This window comes from Microcaecilia unicolor, chromosome 2 (genome assembly GCF_901765095.1).
Source record: "Microcaecilia unicolor chromosome 2, aMicUni1.1, whole genome shotgun sequence".
In the NCBI taxonomy this organism is placed as follows: domain Eukaryota; kingdom Metazoa; phylum Chordata; class Amphibia; order Gymnophiona; family Siphonopidae; genus Microcaecilia; species Microcaecilia unicolor.
In genome coordinates this window covers 446,233,209-446,252,793 of record NC_044032.1, presented here as the reverse complement: position 1 = coordinate 446,252,793, position 19,585 = coordinate 446,233,209, and the positions used below count along the sequence as shown (strand labels likewise).

Sequence of the window (19,585 nt, the reverse complement as noted above, 5' to 3'; positions counted from 1 at the left end):
AGCCGGAAAACAACGTGCCCGTCACCATCTGGGACGTGGGCGAACAGGACAAGCTGTGGCCCAGCTGGAAGGATTACCCGCGACCCAGCCAGCAGCAAACAGCGACCAAGGAAGGGGGAGGAGTAGGGAAACACGCTCCGCATGTTTCCCTACTCCTTCCCTGCCTAGGAATCGCTGGAGACTGGCTGCCAAACTAACGAAACAACCGCACACCGACGCACCACCTCCATCATTAGAAAGGCATCCACTCTTTCTTCAACAGAAATGCAAACTAATAATTCAAAACAAAGAATACATGGTTTCTCAGGCGGCTGCAGGTAACTCCTCACCCCCTTCCTCTTCCCCTTTTGCCGAAGCGGCCAAGGACGTGCCCAACCATCCCCAGCCTCAGGCAAGCTGTCTCCCACCTCGGGGATTCCCCGAGTACCCGGAAAAAGACGGCACTGATTCCTGCAGCGCATAAATGTTCCAGCATTCCCCTGCAGCCGGCCTGAAATGGACCAAACATACCGGATCACCCCCCGACGGCCCGAGACTGTGCTCTTCTCCCTTCCGCCAACTTAAAACAACCATCCCCGTCCTCAGGCAAGCCTTCACCCACCTCCAGGATGCCCAGAACCCCAGCCCAATGGAAAAAGATGGCGCTGCTTCCAACAGCACATTTCTCTTCCATCATTCCCCTACAGCAGCACTGAAACGGCCAAAAAATACCGACAGACAAAGAACGTGCTCCTCAACCTTCCGCCCATCTAAAACAACACTGCTGTCTCAGCACAACACAAAAAAAAAAAACATGGAAAAAAAAACAACACTCAACAAAGGCTGTCACCCCCTACAACCACATTTACATTTCACCAACAGAAGGACCCCCCCTCCACAAACCTCCTTGACAGACAAAACCACACACACACAATACAACAGAAACACACCCTCAAAGCCACACACCAATCCAACCCACTTTGCCAGCACAGCACATCCCCCAACCCCCAAGCAAAAAACAAAACAAAAAAAGACACACATCAACAACCTGCACACACACCGCACCCTCACACACACACACACACACACACACACACACACAAAATAACTCTGTGACACATACACACACACACAAAATAACTCTGTGACATACACACACACACAAAAAAACCCACATGCTAGCGCCCGTTTCATTGGTTTCGGAAACGGGCCTTTTTTACTAGTCCTATATAATAAAAAGCACCTCCAACATTCTGAAGCTGACTCTGTGGCACTGTGGCAGTGTAGGGCAGGGTTGCCAGGTGGAAAATTTTTTTCCCACCCAAACTCAAAATCCCGCCCCTGACACCCCCGCCCAGAACGTCACTAACCCCGCCCAAAACGTCACTAACCCCGCCCCCGCGGCCGAAAAAACGCCTAAAAACGCCTAAAAAACCGCCCAAAAGACAAAAAAGAAGCCCAAAAAACCGCAACCCGCCGCGGGCAAAAATTTCCTGCGGCGGGTCGCGGAAAACCGCCCACCCGGCAACACTGGTGTAGGGTTCGTAAGTCTGTAGTTCAGCGTTTCATTGGCTCTCACTGTCCCCGCCCTCACCAATCAGACAGAACAGAACTTGGAGGAGGGAAGTGGAGTGGATTGAATCTCTAACAAACAATCATATACAGGGAGGTAGGAACATCAGTGGAGGCAAGTGCACAGAACGGAAGGGAAGACAAACATTTAATCACTTTGTCACTCACACACACACACACACACACTCAATCAATCACTCTGTGTATCTCTCTCTTACACTGTCTGTAAAACACACTGTCACTCTCAGTCTCTCACATGGGCAACTGTAAGTTGCAATCTCACGAGGAAGGAGCTCTTCTGATGTGATTGTTAAACTGATTGAAGAGCCTGAACAAGGAAAACTTTTACCACGTTGTAACACAGTTTACACAAAAAATATTGTATATAAAGAAATCTTACACATGTAAACAACAATTATATTCAGAATACAACCGTGGAAACATTAATGGCAGGAACTCATTACATTGCTAGCGCCCGTTTCATTGCGTTAAGAAACGGGCCTTTTTTTTACTAGTAGGCTATATTTTGCTGGTTTATGAAAGGATTATGTGTTACTGTATAGTATATTTTGTTATAATGCAATATTTAATGTACTTCCCTGAATGTACCTGGCTTCTTAGGTGCTATAATCCGCATTGACTGGTATATGTGGAATAGAAGAATAACTATATTATTATACATAGTGGTCCATAATATACAGCACTAGGTGACTAATATTTTGGGAATATATTGATGAAAGCAAACAGAGAGAGTGATACAGCATACACAGAAAGTTTACAAAGAAAAAAGCACAACTGGGCCTTCAAGACTGAAGCAACAGGAGTCCTTTATTGAAGAGAGACCTGAGACAGGCCGTGTTTCGGCGTCAGTAATGCCTGCCTTGGGTCTAATAATAAAACACATACAATGTTGCATAACGTAAACGTGAAAATAAAGAAAAATGTAAACAAGTTCTAGACATAAAAATAATAATAAAAACATCACCGTAGAAAATCTGTGTTAAAAAGTCATTGCAACATGATATAAAACTAAATGAAAACAGAGCATAAAACTAAGCATTAAATAAATTTGTTTTTTGGAAAAAATAATAATTTTTAAAAAAACAGAGCGTCAATCAACAGGGACAAAATACATAGATAAATAAACATCCAAATCCAATTAAAATAAATTTTAAATCAAATTAACAAATATAGGTGTAGATTTAAATTGATATTTATGGGCAGTACTTAACTGTGTGTCATTTTTAATTTAAGGATATTGACTATTATCTAGAAAGATCTATATATCATATTAAGGATGTTTAATAAATTAACAAGTGGATGGGCGACTGTCCTTTTGATTTCAACAAACAAAATGAAAAGAATTCTTACCGAAGTCTAATTACAAGGTATACAAAGTGGGGAATTCATTGCCTATAGAGAAAGCGGAAATAGCAGCAGCATCTAAAACAGGAATTGCTCAGTGTGACATCCTTTAATCCAGAGTGCCGAGTTTGATTCTAATGTAGACATATCGTAAGCAATACCATAATCAGGTAATGTATCTCAAATTGGTGTTGCATGTGTGACAAAGACGAGCATGCAGCAGTAGATCTGCATCCCGTGCCACTATACTTATTGCATAATGGCATGCTAAAAATGCAGTATCATTCCATAATTCAATTCCAATAATACGAAATATGACGAAGACGAGGGTGCAACAGTAAATCTGAATCCCGCGCCGCTATATGTCTGGCTTAATGGCATATCATAATTTGATTCATAGTAACATAGTAGATGACGGCAGAAAAAGACCTGCACGGTCCATCCAATGATACAAGAAATGTGTTTACTGCACGGCAGAGAAGGAGTCTAAAAATAGTCTTAACAAGGTAGATCTCAAAAGCAGCCTTAATCTTCAGTATATAACAGTGAGTGATACATGTTAGAGTAAAATGTTGGGTCCACAACGATCTTGTAGCAGTGATATTGCGCAAGCATCCACAAAGAGCTAAATAATTCTTATCTCAAAGATCTTATTTCTTGTGTTTGGGTAAGTTCTAGATGGCTAATATTTACTTTGGCTGCGTAAATATTCACACTCATGTCGGCATCTCTATGAGCACTACCAACTTCACTGGTATAATAAGAGGAGCTAAAATGTGGTCAGCTGTACTAATTTTGTCTGGAGTCTGACTGAAGCCCTCTTCAAGCCGCGCTTTGCTATATAAGCGAGCCTCTGAAGATACTGAGGTTTTATGATGGTATAGGATATTGGACACTGCATGAAGATCAACAATGGGAAAGAAAGGATCCTCAGGAGCTTAACCGAGATTGGATAGCAGAGCTGGTAGTGGGAGGCAGGGATAGTGCGGGGCAGACTTATACGGTCTGTGCCAGAGCCAGTGGTGGGAGGCGGGACTGGAGGTTGGGAGGCAGGGATAGCGCTGGGCAGACTTATACGGTCTGTGCCAGAGCCGGTGGTGGGAGGCGGGGATAGTGCTGGGCAGACTTATACGGTCTGTGCCAGAGCCGGTGGTGGGAGGCGGGGATAGTGCTGGGCAGACTTATACGGTCTGTGCCAGAGCCGGTGGTTGGGAGGCGGGGCTGGTGGTTGGGAGGTGGGGCTAGTGCTGGGCAGACTTATACGGTCTGTGCCCTGAAGAGCACAGGTACAAATCAAAGTAGGGTATACACAAAAGTAGTACACATGAGTTGTCTTGTTGGGCAGACTGGATGGACCGTGCAGGTCTTTTTCTGCCGTCATCTACTATGTTAACATGAAAATTCATGGACATTATTAAGAACTTTTGAGATTACATGTTGCTTGATTTAAGCAGTGATGTGAAATTAATGATTTATTTAGAGTCGCGATAGGATAGTGGAGCGAAAGGCTGAATGAGTGAGTTCCTTAGACTCTTGTTAGATAATTTCTAAATGTATGTATGGGTTTGGAGGTGTGTAGAAATAAAAACTAATTGATCTATAATTAAGGAGTACATTATTTGATGAAAGAGTTTATGTGAGTACTCTGGGTTAAAAAATTCCCCCAGATTGTGATAAGATTTATAATTTTTTAAGCCATATTCTTTTGCACACCAGAACTTGGCATCTTATTTCTAGAGGTAGTTTCAGGCGATCCTTATGAGAGCAAAACCCATTTATGTGCTGTCCGTGCTCCCTAAACCACTGCAGTGCCCCTGGTACCTTCTTCCTAGACCTGTTCCTGTACCATCGCTAACACAAATAATTATCCTTGTTGAATTACAGAGGCAGAAAGATCGAAAGCGACAACAGAAGTTAGAAGAAGAATTAAAGGATAATAAAGAAAATAAAACGGTAGGAGTTGGTCTTAGTTTAAATTTTGCTATGCTCCCTTCTGGTCCCTAGGGCTCTTTTCTTGTGGATGAGGGGAGTTAAGTTCAGTGGCCGGTGGTGTTGGTTTAGTGTGTCAAGCTGGCTGGAAGAATGCTTTCTGTCCTGAATGTTCGGGGAGAGAGGGCTGGATCAGCTACCGGTTTTACATTTTCCCTGGCTAGAAATTAGTTCTTGGGAGAGTTTTTCCCACATAAACAACACACACAGAAACCTAGAACAGTGCTTCTCAACCCAGTCCTTGAGGCACACGTACTCCCATCAGGCTTTCAAGATATCTACAATGAATATGCATGAAATAGATTTGCATACACTGCCTCCTTGATATGTAAATATATCTCATGCATATTCATTGTGGATATCTTGAAGACCTGATGAGTTCTAGGTGTGCCTCAAGGACTGGGTTGAGAAGCACTACCCTAGAATATTGTTTCACCTCATGTTCCTAGTGAATTCCAAAGTTTTGTAACATGTACAACTTATATCCCACATAATCCACTGGATCAATTCAATAAGAGATTTTGCTACCCTATAGAACTCTCACTCACATACTCGCTTATACAGGAGTGTTACTGTGGAGGTAAGGATTTGTTAAATTGAGAGATAAAGAGGAGACATGTATTTTTATTCACAGTTCAGCAAAGATGTGGTATATTTGGATTTCAGTAAGATTTTGGACAGGATACAGTTGACTCAGAAGGCTCACTGGACAAATCTCTCTTGTCATCCCCCTTCTCCTCCACCGCTAACTCCAGGCTTCACTCCTTTTCTCTCGCAGCACCTTATGCCTGGAATAGACTTCCTGGACCTATACGTCTAGTTCCATCTCTACCTGTTTTCAAATCTATGCTGAAAACCCACCTTTTCACTGCTGCTTTTTAGCTCCTAGCCACTACTCAATTGCCCTCCCCTTATCCCTTCCTTCCTTCTCACCCATTACTTCCCTCACCCTTAACTGTCTTGTCTGTCTGTATTATTTAGATTGTAAGCTCTTTTGAGCAGGGACTGTCTCTTTGTATGAGATGTTCAGCGCTGCGTGCGTCTGGTAGCGCTATACAAATGCTAATAATAATAATAGCAGCCTGTAGATGGACTGTTAGAAATTTGAGTGAAAAGTATGGTAAAAAGCACTTGCTACACCATTCAGTAACAAGGGGTCGTGATCTGGATGTGTAGATCGTAGTTTCAGAAGAAGCATGAAAAAATATTTCTTTAATGAGAGAGTATTAGGTGCCTGAGAGCGCCCACCAGCAGAAATAGTAATATAACAATTTAAACATGTTCTGAACAGGCACAGTGCACAGGGGTAAGGGCAGGCAGGGTGTAGCAGGTAGGAAAGAGGTTGAAGGGTAAGAATATTAGCACAGTAATATGGAAATTCAGAAATACAAACTAGTGGGCAGAGAATGCAGCACATCTGCATCAGGCTCCCAAAGAAATGCTGGGATAAGTAGCACGGAATAGGCACAGAAATAACTCTTAATTGCCATGCATAGTGTGTGTATCCATAAGTTTCTGAGTATATTTATTTATTTAGATTTTGCTCACACCTTTTTCAGTAGTAGCTCAACGTGAGTTGCATTCAGGTGCTCTGGATATTTTTCTGTCCCAGGAGGCTCACAATCTTAAGTTTGTACCTGAGGCAATGGAGGGTTAAGTGACTTGCCCAAGATCATAAGGAGCAGCAGTGGGATTTGAACCGGCCACCTCAGGATTGCAAGACCAGTGCTCTAACCACTAGGCCACTCCTCCACTCTCAGTGTAGCCTTGGTAGTAAGCCATGGGAGGAGGCTTGGGTGTTTAAATGTGGGGACTTCAAAATATCAAAGTATAAATGCATGGGATCGGCTACCAGCACTGGAGATGGAGGCCAGTACCATGATGGTGGTAGAAAAATAGTTAAGAAGATGGATAACGTACATGGGGGATCGGCGGTGCCGGTGTTTTGCTTTAAGTTGGGAATCTGTATGCTCATAAACACAATGTTTTAGGGGGTTAAAGAGGAAGACAAGTGGGTGGTCTGGATAAGGAAGTTGGTCTGTCATTTTACTGCATTAGTGGAGAGGTTTTCATAGAACTAGTGAAGTTGAAAGTGGAAAAGGCCGAGGCCAGACAGGAAGAATCTAGAATATTGAAGGATCTTAAGAGATGTTTAGCAGCTCCACTGACAGTCCTGTTCAACAATGCTCAGCGCAGACATGACGTCAGAGAACTTGACAGACATTGACCCCTTCATAAAAATACAAATAGGGGCACAGGCTGGTAAGTACAGGCACATCAGTTGCATCTTTGTGGTGGGTAAATTAATTGTTTCTAAATGAAAGAATATCTCTGGTAATGTAGTTTTTCTAGTGGGATCTAAGGTTTTAGTAGCTGGATATCTATTTATTTATTTTTAGGGATGGACAATTTAATGCCTTAATAGCTTCTTAATGTCAGCTGATTTTTAATTTTTAAAAATTTTTTTTAAAACAGTCTTGTCCCCCCCTCCCATGTTTACCTCAATGGCCGGGCACTGCTGATAGTTGAGCTGCGCTGTGCAGGAAGTTGGGGAAGTCTCATGGTTTCAAGTCCCGCGAGACTTCCCTGCACAGCACGGCTCAAGTATCTGCAGAGCCCAACTGTGCAGGGGAAGAAAAAGGACTTTGAGGCAGTGCCAAGGAAGAAGAGAAAATCCAGAGTCCAAGCCCTGCTGTTGAAGTAAACGCGAGGAGAGAGGGGTGGGTGTGCGCTTAAAAAATCAGGGGACATGAGAGAATCTGGGTGAAGGCTGGAGAGGGGGGGCATGAGAGAATCTGGGTGGAGGCTGGGGAAGGGGGTATGAGAGTAACTGGGTGAGGGCTGGGGAGGAGGACAGAAAGAATATGGGTGAATGCTGGTGAAGGGGGCATGAGAGAAAAAACAGAGGGTGTGAGAGGTAGAGAGAGATGATTGTGTTCTATAGGACATAGCGAGAGAAATGGCCAAAATACATGCTGTGATTAAGCACGATTAACCATGCGATTAAAATGTTTGTTACCCACCCCTATTTATTTTACATGATTTTTTTCAGTTGTGGTTTAAAGTGAATTACATTCAAGTACAGTAGGTATCTTGTCAAACAAGCCTTATCAGTTTCTTTGACTGAGTGACCATAAAAATTGGTTGGAGACCAGCACTGGGTGTGGTATGTTGGATGGTGATCTAGACGCAGGCTTATAGAAAGCAGTGTGGAAAATGGACTGAGCTAGAAATTTGTTGTGTGAGCAACTGAGGGCAGTGGCGACTGGAATTTACCCCAGGGAAAGTTTCAAAGGAATGTTTCTGAGATCAATCTGGGGGGTCAGCTCTTCACAATTTTTTTTCGTGAGTGAAATTGTACAGGGTTTTTAGGAAAAGCTTCTCTTTGATGCAAAGATCCAAGAAAGAACAGACAGTCTAGATTGCATAAAAAAGATGCATGAGGATTGTTCAGTACTTTAGCAACAACAAATGTAATGTAGAAAGGTCTTGCATTTGTGGTACATGAGTCCTACAGAGCAGGACATAATGATGAGGAGCGATTGTTTTGCCCCACACAGAGGAGAGAGAGAAGCATGGTCATATCTGATGATCTCATGGTAGCAAAACAGTGAGAAAAGACAGAGCTGAGAATCAGAAGAATGGGTGGATTGTATTAGAAGCTTAACTAGTAGAAAAATAAGGTGATAATACCTCTGTACAGGTCATTGGTGAGATCTCGCCTGGGAGTATCATGTCCTGTTTTGGAGATCCTCTTGGCTGGGCCTATCTATATCCTTTTGAAAATAAGTGCTGCAAAAATGCTGCAGGGTTTGGTCCATAAGCCCTGTGAAATGAATACATTAGAAGAGAGGAGGAGTATGTTAAAGAGATTCTAATACCTAAGAGGTATTCCTTTTTGTCCTACCAGACCAGTCCTGAACCGTTGGGTTATGTCCATCAACCAGCAGATGGAGATGGAGCTTAAGAGCTGTGAACACCTCACCATTTAATGCACTACCCAGGCGCAGCTCCACATTATTCTCTGTCTCCAGCAGATGGTGACCCATACCATATAGTTCTGTACAGCTGGTTTTGCTCCTACATAGTAACATAGTAGATGACAGCAGATAAGTACTTGCAAAAGTCTATCCAGTCTGCCCAATAAGATAAAATCATAGCATATGATGTAATAAAAGGTATATATTCTTGATCTTGATTTGTCCTTGCCATTTTCAGGGTACAGATCGTAAAAGTCTGCCTGGAACTGGACATACTCTCCAACTACTGGCATTGCTGTCAAAGCCCACTCCAGTCCATACAGATCTGCTAGTCAAAGTCAGGGCACAGACCATAGAAGTCTTCCTGGCATTGCCATACTGGGACAGACCGAAGGTCCATCAAGCCCAGCATCCCGTTTCTAACAGTGGTCAATCCAGTTCACAGTACCTGGCAAGATCCCCAAAAAGTACAATACATTTTATTCTGCTTATCCTAGAAATAAGCATTGGATTTTCCCCAAGTCCATTTTAATAATGGTCTATGGACTTTTTCTTTAGGAAGCCATCCAAACCTTTTTTAAAGCCAGGTAAATTAACTGCTTTTACTATATTCTCTGGCAACGAATTCCAGAGTTTAATTACACGTTGAGTGAAGAAAAGCTTTCTCCGATTCATTTTAAATTTACTGCTGCCTATAAAAAAGATTTAAACATAAATTTACTGCTGCTTAGCTTTACTGCATGCCCCCTAGTCCTAGTATTTTTGGAAAGAGTAAATAAACAAGTGATTCACGTCTTCCCATTCCACTCCACTCTATCATATTTCCCCTCAGCCGTCTTTTCTCCAAGTTGAAGAGCCCTAATCGCTTTAGCCTTTCCTCATAGAGAAGTCGTCCCATCCCCTTTATCATTTTCATTGCCCTTCTCTGTACCTTTTCTAATTCCACTATATCTTTTTTAAGATGCAGTGACTAGAATCGAACACAATATTCAAGGTCTGGTCGCACATTGGAGCGATACAAAGGCATTATAACGTCCTCATTTTTGTTTTCCATTCCTTTCTTAATAATACCTAACATTCTATTTGATTTCTTAGCCGCTGCTGCACACTGAGCAGAGGGTTTCAACAAATTATCAACGACGCCTAGATCTCTTTCCTGATCAGTGACTCCTAATGTGGAACCTTGCATGACATAGTTATAATTCGGGTTCCACTTGTCCATATGCATCACTTGGCACTTGCTCACATTAAACCTCATCTGCAATTTAAATGTCCAGTCTCCCAGTCTCGTAAGGTCCTCTTGTAATTTTTAGAAGCAGCTCTTGAAGGTTGCTTGGATTTGGGGAATCAGAGTAAGTGTTCAATCTAACTGTATTCCAAGGTTCCTGACTTGTGATTTGAGGGGGAGTTCGTATTTCCCAAATGAGATTTTGTTGTCAGATATGTGAAAAATGGGATCACAAAAAATTCTGGGATGCATGGTGGCGACTCTATATTTGGTTCCTTGGGCTTGAGTTCATATGTGGCCTCTCCAGTTCTCTCTCTTGAAGCATTGGTGCCCTCCATATCAGTCGTATGATATTTGTCTTCCTTCGGAGAAGGAAGCCAAAATTAGTCTAAACTGATGGTTGGGTATTTGTAGTTTAATCATAGGAGTATCATTAAAAGCTGCAGATAGAAACAGAGAAAAATGTAGGCAGATAAAGACCATTTGGCATATTCATTCTGCCCATCCATGCCATTTACTGTCCCTATTGCTCCCTTAGAGATCCTATGTGCTTATCCCAAGCTCTCTTGAATTCAGAAACTATTTCTGTCTGCATCACTTCCACTGGGAAGGCCGTTCCACGAATTCATCATCCTTTCTGTGAAGAAGTATTTCCTCAAGTTATTCCTGAGTCTATCCCTTTTCACCTTCATCATAATATGCCCCCTCATTCCAGAGCTTCCTTTTCAATTGAAAGAGTCTCATCTCCTGTGCATTTATGCCACATACTACTATTACTACTACTTAACATTTCTAAAGCGCTACTAGGGTTACGCAGCACTGTACAGTTTAACAAAGAAGGACAGTCCCTGCTCAAAAGAGCTTACAATCTAAAGGACGAAATGTCAAGGTGGGCAGTCTAGATTTCCTGAATAGAGGTATAATGGTTAGGTGCCGAAAGCGACATTGAAGAGGTGGGATTTGAGCAAGGATTTGAAGATGGGCTGGGAGGGGGCTTGGCGTATGGGCTCAGGGAGTTTATTCCAAGCATAGGGTGAGGCGAGGCAGAAAGGGCGGAGCCTGGAGTTGGCGGTGGTGGAGAAGGGTGCTGAGAGGAGGCATTTGTTCTGTGAGTGGAGGTTTCGGGTAGGAACGTAAGGGGAGATGAGGGTAGAGAGGTAATGAGGGGCTGCAGATCGAGTGCATTTGTAGGTTAGTAGGAGAAGCTTGAACTATATGCGGTACCTGATCGGAAGCCAGTGAAGTGACTTGAGGAGAGGGGTGATATGAGCATATAGGTCCAGACAGAAGATAAGACACGCAGCAGAGTTCTGAACGGATTGAAGGGGGTATAGATGTCTAAGTGGGAGGCCAGTGAGGAGTAGGTTGCAGTAGTCAAGGCGAGAGGTAATGAGAGAGTGGATGAGAGTTCGGGTGGTGTGCTCAGAGAGGAAAGGGCGAATTTTGCTGATGTTATAGAGAGAGAAGCGACAGGTCTTGACTATCTGCTGGATGTGCGCAGAGAAAGAGAGGGAGGAGTCGAAGATGACTCTGAGGTTGCGGGCAGATGAGACGGGGAGGATGAGGGTGTTATCGACTGAGATAGAGTGGCGGGAGAGGAGAAGTGGGTTTGGGTGGAAAGACAATAAGCTCGGTCTTGGCCATGTTCAGTTTCAGGTGGCGGTTGGACATCCAGGCAGCGATGTCGGATAAGCAGGCCGATACTTTGGCCTGGGTTTCCGCAGTGATGTCAGGTGTGGAGAGATAAAGCTGGGTGTCGTCAGCATAAAGATGATACTGGAAACCATGAGATGAGATCAGCGCGCCCAGGGAAGAGGTGTAGATTGAAAAAAGAAGGGGTCCAAGGACAGATCCCTGAGTTCTCCGAGGACAAGCAGGCTGCTTGTTCTCACGACTGGGTTGACGTCCACGGCAGCCCCCACCAACCGGAACAAAACTTCGCGGGCGGTTCTGCACGCAGGGCACGCCCACCGCGCATGCGCGGCCGTCTTCCCGCCCGTGCGCGACTGTTCCCACTCAGTCTTTTCTTTTCCGCGCTGGAGAGAGCCGCGTTCGTCTCTCTCTCTGTCAGCCCCGGAAACCGGATTGCGCTTTCGCCGCAAACTTTTTACTTTTGTTGTTCTCCGTTTTCTCCTTTCTTTTGTGTTAAAAAAAAAAACCTGCTGAACTTTGGTTTTTCCCTCGTCTTTTAGCGGGGGCGTCTCATTGCGGCCTTGTGGCCGCGTGGTCGATTTATTTTCGAGGTGTGATTTTTACCGCCACCATCAACGACTTTGACTTCGCTAACGCGATTTTTCCGTCGATGTCCTTGAAGGTCCCGAGTGGATTTAAGAAGTGTGGTCGGTGCGGCCGGCATATCTCGCAGACCGACACTCACGCTTGGTGCCTCCAGTGCCTCGGGCCGGAGCACGATACCAAGACGTGCACCTTGTGTCTCGGTCTCCGGAAACGGACACAAGTAGCGAGGCAAGTTCTTCGGGACCGTCTTTTTGGAACTTGCGCCGGCCCCTCGACGTCGACTTCGACGGCATCGGTATTGACGGCCGGATCTTCGGTACCGGTATCGATGTCTACGAAATTGGCACCGACGGCATCGACCCCAGGAGTACAGGTCCCGACGGCCCACCGGCTCTCCGCCCGATTCCTCGAGGCCGAGGGGGATCCACCTCCTCCTCTTCTGTCCCACCGTGCGCCGATGACGGGCATCGTAAAAAAGCGAAAAAACACCGTCATCGGTCGCCCACGACGCATCCGGCTCCCGGCGCCAGGGATGAGTCGACGCCGAGGAAGCGGCAGCGTCGAGAGGAGAGGTTCCTCTCTGTCGTAGAGGTATCAGCACGTCAGGGTGCCAGCACTTCAGTGCAGTCTCCTGGACCCAAGCAGCTTCCGGCACCGACACCTCTACCGGCCCCCTCGTCTTTCCCGACAGCGGGCCTGGACGAGTGCTTCCGAGCCATCCTTCCGGGGATCCTGGAAGGGCTGATGCGCCAGACTGTGCCGGCGCCGGGGGTGCTTGCGCCCTCGGCGCCGTTGATGGAGGCGCCGGCGTGCTGTAGCCCGGTGCCGAGGCCTTGGACGCCGACGCCGCTTGCGGCGCCGGTCTCGACCGCCATGCAGGTGGAGTCCCCGTCGATGTCGATGGAGGGAGCTTCATCCCCGCCGGCGCGGGAGTCCACCGCTCAACGACGCCACCGAGGTCTCGGTGCCTCGACGTCAAGCCGGGCCCGGTTGAGGACCGAGCTGCAGGAGCTCATGTCCGACACCGAGGAAGAGGCCTCGTGGGGGGGAGGAGGACCCCAGATATTTCTCCTCAGAGGAGTCTGTGGACCTTCCCTCCGACCCCACTCCTTCACCTGAGAGAAAGCTCTCGCCACCTGAGAGCCTCTCCTTTGCCTCCTTCGTCAGGGATATGTCTATTTGCATTCCCTTTCCTGTGGTCTCTGTGGATGAGCCGAGGGCTGAGATGCTCGAGGTCCTCGACTATCCATCACCACCTAGAGAGTCCTCCACGGTGCCGTTGCACAATGTCCTCAAGGAGACACTGCTTCGGAACTGGTTGAGACCGCTATCTAACCCCACCATCCCCAAGAAAGCGGAGTCCCAATACAGGATCCACTCGGACCCAGAGTTAATGCGGCCCCAATTGCCTCATGACTCGGCGTTCATGGACTCTGCTCTCAAGAGGGCACGGAGTTCGAGGGATACCGCCTCGGCACCCCCGGGGCGGGAGTCTCGCACTCTGGACTCGTTTGGGAGGAAGGCCTACCAATCTTCCATGCTCGTGACCCGCATCCAGTCTTACCAGCTCTACACGAGCATCCATATGCGGAATAATGTGAAGCAACTGGCGGACCTGGTCGACAAGCTCCCTCTGGAGCAGTCCAGGCCTTTTCAGGAGGTGGTCAGGCAGCTGAAGGCGTGCAGAAAGTTCCTGTCCAGGGGTATATATGACACCTGTGACGTGGCATCTCGTGCTGCGGCCCAAGGTATAGTGATGCGCAGGCTCTAATGGCTGCGTGCCTCTGACCTGGACAACCGCACCCAGCAGAGACTGGCCGACGTCCCTTGCCGGGGGGATAATAATTTTGGTGAGAAGGTCGAGCAGTTGGTGGACCAACTACATCAGCGGGAAACCGCCCTTGACAAGCTCTCCCACCGGGCGCCTTCAGCATCCACCTCAGCAGGTGGACGTTTTTCCCGGGCCAGGCAGGCTGCACCCTACGCCTACAACAAGCGTAGGTACACCCAGCCGGCCCGAAGGCCTCATCAGGCACAGGGACAGTCCCAGCGCGCTCGTTCCCGTCAACAGCGTGCGCCTAAGCAGCCCCCTGTGCCTCCACAGCAAAAGCCGGGGATGGGCTTTTGACTGGATCCATGGGAACATAGCCGCCATCAAAGTGTCCGTACCGGACGATCTGCCAGTCGGAGGGAGGTTAAAACTTTTTCACCAAAGGTGGCCTCTTATAACCTCCGACCAGTGGGTTCTCCAAATAGTGCGGTGCGGATACGCCCTGAATTTGGCCTCCCCTCCACCAAATTGTCCTCCGGGAGCTCAATCCTTCAGCTCCCAGCACAAGCGAGTACTTGCAGAGGAACTCTCCGCCCTTCTCAGCGCCAATGCGGTCGAGCCCGTGCCACCCGGGCAGGAAGGGCAGGGATTCTATTCCAGGTACTTCCTTGTGGAAAAGAAAACGGGGGATGCGCCCCATCCTAGACCTGAGAGGCCTGAACAAATTCCTGGTCAAAGAAAAGTTCAGGATGCTTTCCTTGGGCACCCTTCTACCAATGATTCAGAAAAACGATTGGCTATGTTCCCTGGATTTAAAGGACGCATACACTCACATCCCGATACTGCCAGCTCACAGACAGTATCTCAGATTCCGCCTGGGCACACGGCACTTTCAGTATTGTGTGCTGCCCTTTGGGCTTGCCTCTGCCCCACGGGTGTTCACCAAGTGCCTCGTGGTGGTTGCGGCGTATCTACGCAAGCTGGGAGTGCACGTGTTCCCATATCTCGACGATTGGCTGGTCAAGAACACCTCGGAGGCAGGAGCTCTCCGGTCCATGCAGTGCACTATTCACCTCTTGGAGCTGCTGGGGTTTGTGATAAATTACCCAAAGTCCCATCTCCAGCCAGTCCAATCTCTGGAATTCATAGGAGCTCTGCTGAATTCTCAGACCGCTCAGGCCTTCCTTCCCGAAGCGAGGGCCAACAACCTCCTGTCCCTGGCTTCCCAGACCAGAGCGTCTCAGCAGATCACAGCTCGGCAGATGTTGAGACTCCTAGGTCATATGGCCTCCACAGTTGATGTGACTCCCATGGCTCGTCTTCACATGAGATCTGCTCAATGGACCCTAGCTTCCCAGTGGTGCCAAGCCACCGGGAATCTAGAAGATGTCATCCGCCTCTCCACCAGTTGCCGCACTTCTCTGCACTGGTGGACCATTCGGACCGATTTGACCTTGGGACGCCCATTCCAAATTCCACAGCCCACGAAAGTGCTGACGACGGATGCGTCTCTCCTGGGGTGGGGAGCTCATGTCGATGGGCTTCACACCCAAGGACTGTGGTCCCTTCAGGAAAAGGATCTGCAGATCAACCTCCTGGAGCTCCGAGCGGTCTGGAACGCACTGAAGGCTTTCAGATATCGGCTGTCCTGTCAAATTATACAAATTTGGACAGACAATCAGGTTGCAATGTATTACATCAACAAGCAGGGGGGCACTGGATCTCGCCCCCTGTGTCAGGAAGCCGTCGGGATGTGGCGTTGGGCTTGCCAGTTCGGCATGCTCCTCCAAGCCACATACCTGGCAGGCGTAAACAACAGTCTGGCCGACAGACTGAGCAGAGTCATGCAACCGCACGAGTGGTCCCTCCATTCCAGAGTGGTACGCAAGATCTTCTGAGAGTGGGGCACCCCCTCGGTGGATCTTTTTGCCTCTCGGACCAACCACAAGCTGCCTCTGTTCTGTTCCAGACTACAGGCACACGGCAGACTAGCGTCGGATGCCTTTCTCCTCCATTGGGGGACCGGCCTCCTGTATGCTTATCCTCCCATACCTTTGGTGGGGAAGACCTTACTGAAGCTCAAGCAAGACCGCGGCACCATGATTCTGATAGCGCCTTTTTGGCCCCGTCTGATCTGGTTCCCTCTTCTTCTGGAGTTGTCCTCCGAAGAACCGTGGAGATTGGAGTGTTTTCTCATCTCACAGAACGACGGAGCGTTGCTGCACCCCAACCTTCAGTCTCTGGCTCTCACGGCCTGGATGTTGAGGGCGTAGACTTCGCTTCGTTGGGTTTGTCTGAGGGTGTCTCCCGTGTCTTGCTTGCCTCTAGGAAGGATTCCACTAAAAAGAGTTACTTTTTCAAGTGGAGGAGGTTTGTCGTGTGGTGTGAGAGCAAGGCTCTAGAACCTCGTTTTTGCCCTGCACAGAACCTGCTTGAATACCTTCTGTACTTATCAGAGTCTGGCATCAAGACCAACTCAGTAAGGAATCACCTTAGTGCGATTAGTGCTTACCATCTTCGTGTGGAGGGTAAAACCATCTCTGGAGAGCCTTTAGTCGTTCGATTCATGAGAGGCTTGCTTTTGTCAAAGCCCCCTGTCAAGCCTCCTGCAGTGTCATGGGATCTCAACGTCGTCCTCACCCAGCTGATGAAACCTGCTTTTGAGCCACTGAATTCATGCCATCTGAAGTACTTGACCTGGAAGGTCATTTTCTTGGTGGCAGTTAATTCAACTCGTAGGGTCAGTGAGCTTCAAGCCCTAGTAGCTCATGCTCCGTATACTAAAATTCATCACAACAGAGTAGTCCTCCACACTCACCCTAAGTTCCTGTCAAAGGTGGTGTCTGAGTTCCATCTTAACCAGTCAATTGTCTTGCCAACATTCTTTCCCAGACCGCATACCCGCCCTGCTGAACGTCAGTTGCACACATTGGACTGCAAAAGAGCATTGGCCTTCTACTTGGAGCGGACACAGCCCCACAGACAGTCCGCCCAATTGTTTGTTTCTTTCGACCCCAGTAGGAAAGGGGTCGCTGTCGGGAAATGCACCATCTCTAATTGGCTAGCAGATTGCATTTCCTTCACTTACGCCCAGGCTGGGCTAACTCTTGAGGGTCATGTCACGGCTCATAGTGTCAGAGCCATGGCAGCGTCGGTGGCCCACTTGAAGTCAGCCACTATTGAAGAGATTTGCAAGGCTGCGACGTGGTCATCTGTCCACACATTCACATCACATTACTGCCTCCAGCAGGATACCCGACGCGACAGTCGGTTCGGGCAGTCGGTGCTGCAGAATCTGTTTGGGGTTTAAATCCAACTCCACCCTCCAGGACCCGAATTTATTCTGGTCAGGCTGCACTCTCAGTTAGTTGTTCTTCGTAGGTCAATTCTGTTATACCCTCGCCGTTGCGAGGTTCGATTGACCTGGGTTCTTGTTTGAGTGAGCCTGAGAGCTAGGGATACCCCAGTCGTGAGAACAAGCAGCCTGCTTGTCCTCGGAGAAAGCGAATGATACATACCTGTAGCAGGTGTTCTCCGAGGACAGCAGGCTGATTGTTCTCACCTACCCTCCCTCCTCCCCTTTGGAGTTGCGTTTTTACTCATATTTTGCTTGTCATTCAACTGAGCGGGAACGGTTGCGCACGGGCGGGAAGACGGCCGCGCATGCGCGGTGGGCGTGCCCTGCGTGCGGGACCGCCCGCGAAGTTTTGTTCCGGTTGGTGGGGGCTGCCGTGGACGTCAACCCAGTCGTGAGAACAATCAGCCTGCTGTCCTCGGAGAACACCTGCTACAGGTATGTATCATTCGCTGAACTCCAACAGAGAGCGGGATGGGGGTGGAGGAAGATCCATGGGAATGTACTCTGAAGGTACGGTGAGAGAGATAAGAGGAGAACCAGGAGAGGATAGAGCCCTGGAACCCAAATGAGGACGGTGTGGCAAGAAGTAAATTGTGATTGACAGTGTCAAAAGCGGCGGATAGGTTGAGGAGGATGAGGATGGAGTAGTGACCTTTGGATTTGGCAAGGAACAGGTCATTACAGACTTTAGATAGTGCCGTTTCTGTTGAGTGTAGGGGGCGAAAGCCGGATTGAAGCGGATCGAGGATGGCATGAGAGGAGAGAAAATCAAGGCAACGGCTGTGAACGGTGCATTCAAGTATCTTGGAGAAGAAGGGTAGGAGGGAAATGGGGCGGTAGTTGGAGGGACAGGTAGGGTCTAGTGATGGTTTTTTGTGGAGTGGTGTGACTACAGCATGCTTGAAGATGTCAGGGGCAGTTGCAGTGGAGAGAGAGTTGCAGTATAGGTATTTTTCTCCGAGGACAAGCAGGCTGCTTGTTCTCACTGATGGGTGACGTCCACGGCAGCCCCTCCAATCGGAAACTTCTCTAGCAAAGTCCTTTGCTAGTCCTCGCGCGCACCGCGCATGCGCGGCCGTCTTCCCGCCCGAAACCGGCTCGAGCCGGCCAGTCTTCTTTTGTCCGCACTCGGTACGGTCGTGTTTCGCCGTGTCGAGCCCCGGAAAGTCGACCTCGCGCGTCCAAAGTTATTTTTGACGTGTTTTTTCTTCGGAAAAGTCTTTTAAAGTGTCAGGAAGTGCTCCGGTTTTCGTGTTACCCTTCCCGTACTTCCAGCTTTTTGCCCCGATAAGTTTTCTTTCGTCGTCGGGGTAGGCCTCTTTCGGCCTCGGTCGAGATTTTCTCCCTTTAAATCTTTTGGTGCTCTTTTTCCGTCATTTCGGACTTTGATTTCGCCGGCGTGATTTTTCCGCCCATGACATCGAAGCCTTCCAGCGGCTTCAAGAAGTGCACCCAGTGCGCCCGGGTTATCTCGCTCACTGATCGACACTCGTCGTGTCTTCAGTGTCTGGGGGCCGAGCACCACCCTCAGAACTGTAGTCTGTGTTCCCTGCTTCAAAGGCGGACTCAGGTAGCGAGATTAGCCCAGTGGAACGTGTTGTTCTCGGGCTCTTCGTCGGCATCGGCACCGGGATCTTCGAGTGCATCGACGTCGTCAGCGTCCAGACCATCTTCCTCGGCCGCCCCTGCATCGAGTGCATCGAGGCATCGGGCCTCTGCATCGGCGCCGAGACATCGGATAGCTGCATCGACGTCGGTGGTACCGGGACCTCGTCTGCTGATGTCGTCGGACGGTGGTGCATCGTCAGGAGTGCAGGTGAGGGCTGTCCATTCCCCTGCTGGTGGCGGTGAGCCTTCGGGTGGGTCTCCTCCTACTCCTCCTGAGGGCTCCTGCGGTACAGCCCCCCCGAGACCGACCTCCTTCGGCCTCGGCCCCGAGGAAGCGACGGCTGGATTCTACGTCCTCCTCGTCGGTGCCGGGGAGCTCCGGTGACATGCTTCGGAAGAAATCGAAGAAGCATCGACACCGGTCGCCTCCCCGCGTCGGCACCGAGAGCTCTGGGTCGCCGAGGGAGTCGGCACCCAGCAGGCATCGGCACCGAGAG

The 19,585-nt window shown here is 48.5% G+C and overlaps 1 protein-coding gene across 1 annotated transcript in view; it reads left to right on the top strand.

Moving 5' to 3' along the window:
* TTC31 (tetratricopeptide repeat domain 31) overlaps positions 1-19,585 on the top strand; it is a 188,098-nt gene that overhangs the window by 68,108 nt on the left and 100,405 nt on the right. Inside the window, exon 6 of the mRNA XM_030190890.1 lies at positions 4,801-4,869. Coding sequence (XP_030046750.1) covers positions 4,801-4,869 — 69 coding nt within the window. The remainder of the gene's footprint in view (positions 1-4,800; positions 4,870-19,585) is intronic.